The following is a 7983-nucleotide window of genomic DNA, read 5'->3' on the forward strand; positions in this document are numbered from 1 at the left end:
AGACCAACCCGTGAAGACCTGTGAAGTGAAGTGAATAAATTCGTTGTGTGAAGCTCACTCTGAGCCACACTATTTTGCATCCATTCATAAAGTAAAGCAAAGTAAGCATCTGGTTCTGCAAATTTATTTTGTGATAACCAACGTAAATTCGTTTCAAAATTTCTATTTAATGTGTGCCTCACTTCATTATTCCCTAAAATTAAGAAAATTAACTGTATCGTTTATTGTTTTTCCCCCCTCGTCGCCGCCTCCAGCTTGCCGCCGAGCTCCTCCCTCTCTCTCGATCTGCAAGTAAGTTTACTGTTTGATATGAAATTGATGTTTGCTGTTTTTGATGTTTTGTGTGTTTGCTGTAAAAGTGATGCTTTTGTTACTTTGTTAGTTTGATGTTTTACTAAGTAAATTGGTAAATTTGAATGAAACCTGCCTACTTTATTAGTTTGCTGCAAAATTATAATCGATTTTTTTTTTTTAATTTTTTCCGGTTTTTTCATTTTTTTTTAATTTTTTTCAGAGATTATTGCTTTGTGCATTGTTCGTTGTATTGTGTGTTTATATTAAGAGGATTAAAGTTTTACCTTTTATTTTTTCGTTTATTAGGCTTTAGGCATACTCAGAGTGGAACAGGAAGGTGTGTGTTTTGTGCTGCAGAAACTTAGGTGAGGTTTGAGTATGCTTCAGAGTGTGCGCACCTTCTCCGGTTTTGGCTTCAGGCCTTGCCTTCATCATCATCATCCTTGTACCAAAGCAGCAGCAACAACAAGTAGTTCTTCAGCTATCTCACTTGGCTTCTTCATGGAGCAAACCTCTCTTCCTCCTTTTTCTTCTTTGAAGTTGAAGCACTCTCAGCAGGCCCAACTCATTTTCCAAGCATCACAAGATCCTGTTTCCCTAAGGTGCGTATTTTTTTATTTTTTATTTTATTTTTTTGATTATCTAGTTTCTCTGAGGTTGAGGTTGTTGCATTTTTATTAGGAATATGTATTTGCTAATGGGTGCGCTATCAGCAGTTGTTAATGTTACCAAAATTGAAACTTTTAATTGAGAGAAGGAAAAAAAAAAAATTGAAGTTACAAAGCTTACAGCAATTGAAAGTTTCAAAAGTTTTCAACATTGGGAACTTTTGGCCCTTTTTGTTGGTGGATTTTGTTTTAGGCTTGTTGTGAGAGTAGCCCTTTCAGAATTCAGATTTAGAGTATTAAGGCATATAAAAAAAATGTTCCTAGTCTTGACGTTTAGGAAGCTGAAAATGTCTGTAGACGATCAACAAAATTTTACCATGCCATGAGAACACATGATTGGATATCCGTGTAATATAAACAATATGTAGTCTTAAAGCATCTGAAACCAAAAATGTCGGTGGAAAGCTCAACAAATTTTTTATTGATGGTCTTGTGTATGTGTCTAGCAATGATGAATTGCCGGTCCGCGGACTGTCAGAAGTGATTGTTGGGGTTCTGGGAGGAGGCCAATTGGGTCGCATGTTATGTCAAGCTGCTTCTCAGATGGCAATCAAAGTCATAGTCCTAGATCCACAGGAGAACTGCCCTGCAAGTTCCCTGTCTTATCATCATATGGTTGGAAGCTTTGATGACAGTGCTACTGTCGAGGAATTCGCAAAGAGGTTTGTTTTATGCAGTATACGATAATTTTGAATACGTCATCTCCTTATTAGAAATAATCTGTATTTTCTGGTTTGGTTTGTGTTTAGGTGTGGAGTATTGACGGTTGAAATTGAACATGTTGATGTTGCTACATTGGAAAAGCTTGAGAAACAAGGAGTTGACTGCCAACCCAAAGCCTCTACTATAAGAATTATTCAGGTATTATCTAGGTTGATTCGGTGGCATTTTCTTGGTGTTCACTTATTGAATTAATAGACAAAATATGAACAATTTGATATTCCCACTTGATGCATAAAGTGTTGCAGTGGCATATCTTCAAAAATGTTCCACATTCATTCAGAACAGAACTGTTAACTTCTGTTCTAGAATTTGGTTCTATGATTTTGTCCTTTAAATAGATATGTTATATGATATTTTTAACAGATTATCATGTTGTTTTAAATTTATGTTAAAAAAGGATGTTATTTACTTTCAGTGATATGACCTTTAAAATGTTATAGGATAAGTATCTGCAAAAGGTTCATTTCTCACAGAATGGAATTCCACTTCCTGAATTTATGCAGGTCTGTGCTGCTTATCCTAGTTATAGTTAGAGTAGTACCTAAAAATTGGATCTTTAAGATCGTATACTGATGTGAGAATGTACATTGTACAGATAGATGACCTCGAAGGTGCCAAGAAAGTAGGGGAACTCTTTGGCTATCCTCTAATGATTAAGAGTAGGAGATTAGCTTATGATGGGCGAGGAAATGCTGTTGCTAAAACTGAAAATGAACTTCCCTCTGCTGTGGATGGTAATTGTTTTTTTCAATGTGTATCTTCTTTTCTTTCTTCGAGGGGAAACTTAGAATAAGTGAAATTGATCTTTGATTAATACTTATTATTAGCTCAAAGAAGATTTTTTTATTTTTTAATTTTTTTTTTAAATAAAAGGCCCTACCTGTTTATGTATGCATCGCATTAATTTTCTTTTTATTCTTTAACTCCTCCCAAACTTTGCAGCTCTTGGAGGATTCAGCCGAGGTTTATATGCTGAGAAATGGGCACCTTTTGTTAAGGTTATCTGTTAGTGACTTTTATTTTGATAATTTTCCGTTATTCACATATTGTATGTTGGAAAGTATATTGCTGGTTTTTAGTAATTAAGCCACCATATCTTGGACTTATGTATGTGTGATTTGCAATAAATTTTGAGTTTTTGTAGGATGCTTGTTTTATTATTAACTATGATTCTCATTCAGCTAACAGTGCCCTGATTTATATAATCCAGTAATCTCAACAGAATTTCCCTCTAAAAGTGAAAACAGTTTGTCTGTCAATGAAATGTAAATTATCATGAGATGTAACAAACTCATTCAATTCCAAAAATGTACTTGTATCACTTGCAAAATTCTCTTGCTGTTATATCTTTCCTGATATGTAGAATTAGGATTACGCTTCATAGTGTTCGTGCAATTTTAATTTGCAGTTACTAAAAGATGTATTTTAATTCACTGAAAACATTGTATAATTGTCATAACTTAAAACTTCTATTTTGTCAGGTCTTTTTGTATTTATGGATATTCTGACATTTTCTTTCTCCTATATAATTGCAGGAGCTAGCTGTGATTGTGGCAAGAGAAAGAAACAATTCTATTTCATGTTATCCTGTTGTTGAAACTATTCACAGGTAAGATGAAGAGTACTTACATGCTAGTAAGGAAGGTGTTGAATCATGAATGTTTTAGCAATATAAATGTTTTAGCAATGTAACACATCTGCCTTATACAATCTGCTTAGGGATTTACATTTTGTTTTAGGGACAATATATGTCACATAGTTAAGGCTCCAGCTAATGTGAAATGGAAGATTAGAGAGCGTGCTGCTGAAGTTGCATGCCGTGCTGTTAGATCACTAGAAGGTGCTGGTGTGTTTGCAGTTGAATTGTTCTTGACAGACGATGGACAGGTTTTGATATTATATTTTGATTTAGACAATATGATGTTATTTTCTTCTTGAAAGCGAAATTTGCTTTCTTTTACTGTTAAATCTTCTACTGCTGGAAAATGCATTGTATTTGTTTTTAATCCCTTATGGTGATGGTGCCTTTGACAGATTCTATTAAATGAAGTAGCTCCTAGACCTCACAATAGCGGGCATCATACAATTGAATCTTGCTATACCTCTCAATTTGAACAACATTTGCGCGCTGTTGTTGGTCTTCCACTTGGTGATTCCTCATTGAAAACTCTAGCTGCCATCATGTACAATATACTAGGTGAAGAAGAGGTTAGCCTTTCATTTCTTTTATTTTCCCTTTCCTTTTTCCTGCTCCAGTCCTTATTGCATATTTTAATACAAATGCTGGTCTATTGATGTTCCTGCTCTGGTGATAGAATATTTGAATGTAAATAAAAAATTAGATGAGTTATAGTATAGTTAAATTCTCTTATTTTCATAGACAAAAGATAAATTAGTTGGAAATTAAATGTTTGTTGGAATTTATGTTGGTCAAATTAGATGCAGAATCTTCTTTGTTTTCATGAATCTGAACAGAAATGGTTCTCATTTAATCTTGGTCCATAATCAATGATAGTTATGCACTTATAGGCTGTCGAATTCCTCCTTTAATTAATTTACGTTTTTTCTGAAGATCATTATGATATTTATTCATGAAATCTGGTTTATGAATATAGGGGGAGCTTGGTTTTCGTTTAGCTCATCAATTGATCAGAAGGGCATTGATTGTTCCTGGTGCTTCTGTTCATTGGTACGATAAACCAGGTGAACCTCTGGTTAAATATCAATTTCAGGTTGATCACTCCTAGCCTCCTCACTTATCAGCTATCACTGGTTGATTATTTGTATGACAATTTGTCAGAAATGAGAAAGCAAAGGAAGATGGGCCATATCACCATTGTTGGAAATTCTTTAGGAAATATTGAAAGTGATCTTGCTACAATAGTAGAAGGGAAAAGGTTAGATGACAAGTCTGCTGGTTAGTGACACAAACATCTTTTCACTTGTACGTTATTTTTGTATACATGTTAACCTTAGGTTGCTAGAGAAAGGATGATGGATGCTCTTCATAGTTAATTTCAATTTCTGTGATGGGTGTTCCATAAATATTATATAATATTACTTAAGTACTATGACTGCCTATATAACCAATTGAGTTTAACTTAGAATTTGTGCAATTTTCAAATATCCAGTAGTTGTGATTGTGTCAATTCTTTCACTTGTCTATACAAATATACACTGCTCATCCAGCCAAATGTATTTCCTTTCTATATTCCCTGTATATTTTCCATTTTTCATTGGATACTTGTCATTTTAGTGCCACAAAATAGATTCCTCAGTTTGTAATCACATTTTCTATTGTTTGACCAAATTTCAAATTTTATTTTAATATGTTTAAGTCATTTGGAACATGACATCGTCCTTTTCATGTTTTTTAGCATATTGGGAAAACAGTATAGTGGATCTGTGTATTATCCTATGGAAGAATTCTGAAAAAAATGATGAGTTCCATTTTCATGTTAACAAAATATTTTTTTTATGAACAGTTTTGTAATTGTTATTAGTTGGTGAATGACTGGAGAGTAGTACGATATACGATAAGAACTAACATAAATTCACTAATTTTCTTCCTCTAATTGTCATTTATTTTGCAATAATCTTTGAAATGAAAATTTTTTTCATTTTGCACTTGGTTATTCTTTATTTTGTTTGTTGAATGTAGTAACTCCACGTGTGGGGATCATCATGGGTTCTGATTCAGATCTTCCTGTTATGAAGAGTGCTGCTGAGTTCTTGGAGATGTTTGATGTTCCTCATGAGGTCAAATTAATTAATTTCCTTTTTTTTTACTTGGGTGCTGTATGAAGATATTTTTCTTTATCTATGTCTGCATCAAATTTCAGGTAAGAATAGTGTCAGCTCATCGAACTCCGGAACTGATGTTTTCTTATGCCTCCTCTGCTCATGAACGAGGCATACAAGTTATTATTGCTGGCGCTGGTGGCGCAGCTCACTTGCCCGGTAAGCTATTTCAATTGAAATTTATATAAATTTCTTATATAGATCAATTGTCTTTTGGCATTAATTAAGCTTTTTGTATCTCAGGTATGGTTGCTGCTCTTACTCCTCTGCCTGTCGTAGGTGTTCCTGTGCGTGCTTCAACCCTAGATGGAATAGATTCACTCTTGTCAATTGTCCAGGTATATCTTTGTTTAAATTATATCTTACCAACATTTCTATGCTCTTCGTTATTTCTTTTTTATGCTTTCTAGTATTGCCTCTTGAAGATACAATAATATGTTATGTCATATTGCTTTTTTTTAAAGCTTCTGATGAATATTTGTTAATGCTAGTGAATGAAGATGCATGTTTGTTTTAGAAAACAACCTTGTAATCCGTTTTTAGAAGCAATTTTTGAAGAGCATGAAGATTTTTAAAGGGTGCAGTTCTTAGCGAGTTAAACAACTACTAGAAGCAGAACTGGTTGCTGAAAACCAGTGTAACTATGTAATTGAAGGTGGCTTTCATTTGCCACTTATTTACCTGCTGAAATCGCCTTGCTAATACATTTTTGTGTTTCCATTTCACCCCTTCGTCACATTCTGCCTGTTAGAAACAAATCCACTTGTCACATAATTCACATACTTTGTTTTGAGCAAGTAATCAAATGCAAGAAATGAATCTGGAAAGCAGAATCTTTGGATAATGTGCTCTAGCTGACTAATTGCTCTTCTTGGCCGTGCAGATGCCGAGAGGTGTCCCTGTCGCCACCGTTGCAGTCAACAATGCCACTAATGCTGGATTGCTCGCAGTGAGGATTTTAAGTGTTGCTGATGATAACCTTCGATCGAGGTTTGCTCCTTCAGCGTCTTCCTTTCTCTTAATATCTGTCATACAAAATTTGTTTAATGCAGTAACACTCACAAAAGAATAAAGTATTATAAATTATTTCATTTTTTCGCTTAATAATATAATGTGACGAATAATGCAGGATGAGCCAATACCTAGAAGACCAAAAGCAAATGGTATTGAAGAAAGGAGATAAGTTACAAAACGAAGGTTGGCAATCTTACTTAGATAGTTGAACCAGTCAATTTAGTGATTATTTTTCCATAGTCTGTTGTAATTTTTGTACTGCTACAAAGTTTTGACACGAGAAAATGTCATAATGAGGGTTTTCACATTTTAAATGTTAGAGGGCATCACTAATAAGTGGATTAAGGTTAATAGGTGCAACAATAGGAACAATAGAAAGAACTTAAAGGTTGTAATCTGAGTTAAAACCCGTCCTTTAAGTTTTTTTTGGTTGCTCACGGTATCCCTCAGCATGATAGGTCAAAGACTAATCCGTCACGAATTTGAGCGTCATTTAAGGATTTGACGCTAGTTAATGGATTGTTACATGCATAAGGTGAGATTTAAACATCTAATACTTGTTTACGTGGATGAATGAGCTGACCACTCGACCAACCTAAATTGGTTAGTCCTTTAAGTTTCTAATGCAATCAATTTATCAAAAATTCATACACAAGTTTGAGACCTCCGCACTCCGTTGGCATTGCCATCGACACGAACCTGGTCTATAGTGGCTTTTTGGCATTGTCATAAGATCACTACGCATACTAACTTTGGTTGGTCGAGTAGTTAGTTTATTCGTCTGTTTAAACAAGTGTTGGTAGATTTGAATCTATCTGGTGCATATAGCAAATTATTAAATGGAGTTTCGATTTACGACGGATTAATTTTCTCTGTTTGAGTTAATTTGGTTTTTGAATTTTATTATCGTGAAGCTAATCCTCTATAAATTTCATACAGATGATGGTATTGGGATGCTAATCTGAATATTAAAATATCACATGGAATACTGACATATTTTGACCATTCTATTTGTCATAATATTATTTGGTGACATGTCATCTAATAGGTTATTAATTTGGTGGCATCCTAATAACAATGTGAAGACGACTTGGAGACATTAATTCAATTCTTAACTAAAAAGCTTAAGTAACATTAATTAGCGATTACATCTTTAAAAACCAAATTGATTGCTATTTCAAATATTAACAAACAGTCTTGTACAACTAGGAGCCTCATTTCATGCACTTGGGTTTGAGAGCTCTTGCATTAGAGAATCTTAATAGGGTTATAACTAGTGGAAATGGACCGAGCTGCATCAAGTTATAGATTTGATGAGTCATATTGTAAATGGATGGTTTAAGTTTAGACTTGTTACTTTTTATAGGATTTTTTTAAGGATCGAATTCGATGTGTTTAAAGCCTGACAAGTCCAGTCTATTTAAAAAGTCTGTATCATAAATTATAATTTAAAACAAAACTTAAAAATTTTAAATTAACGTTA

General features: G+C 33.9%; 1 protein-coding gene across 4 annotated transcripts; it reads left to right on the plus strand.

Moving 5' to 3' along the window:
- LOC107618371 (phosphoribosylaminoimidazole carboxylase, chloroplastic) lies at positions 1–7460 on the plus strand. Of its 4 annotated transcripts, XR_002354874.1 has the most exons (19): positions 1–101; positions 255–291; positions 601–896; positions 1409–1624; positions 1712–1823; positions 2126–2188; positions 2281–2419; positions 2628–2683; positions 3221–3294; positions 3425–3572; positions 3720–3893; positions 4301–4388; positions 4486–4602; positions 5347–5444; positions 5528–5645; positions 5730–5824; positions 5978–6141; positions 6370–6476; positions 6616–6637. XR_002354874.1 is itself a non-coding variant. In XM_016320410.2 (18 exons), exons 3-18 carry the CDS (start codon positions 673–675, stop codon positions 6707–6709), a joined length of 1923 nt encoding a protein of 640 aa, XP_016175896.1. In that variant the 5' UTR covers positions 1–101; positions 255–291; positions 601–672; the 3' UTR covers positions 6710–7460. The 4 variants fall into 4 exon arrangements, 3 of the variants coding, with proteins under 3 accessions (XP_016175896.1, XP_020968354.1, XP_016175897.1); XM_016320410.2 differs by lacking the exon at positions 5978–6141 and having other exon boundaries at positions 6616–7460; XM_021112695.1 differs by lacking the exon at positions 5978–6141 and having other exon boundaries at positions 652–896; positions 6616–7460.

This window comes from Arachis ipaensis, chromosome B09 (genome assembly GCF_000816755.2).
Source record: "Arachis ipaensis cultivar K30076 chromosome B09, Araip1.1, whole genome shotgun sequence".
NCBI lineage: Eukaryota > Viridiplantae > Streptophyta > Magnoliopsida > Fabales > Fabaceae > Arachis > Arachis ipaensis.

Bases quoted from the DNA above. Each gene is read 5' to 3' on its own strand.
- LOC107618371 (XM_016320410.2), top strand. From the start codon at position 673: ATGCTTCAGAGTGTGCGCACCTTCTCCGGTTTTGGCTTCAGGCCTTGC. The intron at 3,295-3,424 runs GTAAGATGAAGA...ATTTTGTTTTAG, and splicing joins GTTGTTGAAACTATTCACAG to GGACAATATATGTCACATAG. The intron at 5,445-5,527 runs GTCAAATTAATT...ATCAAATTTCAG, and splicing joins TGTTTGATGTTCCTCATGAG to GTAAGAATAGTGTCAGCTCA.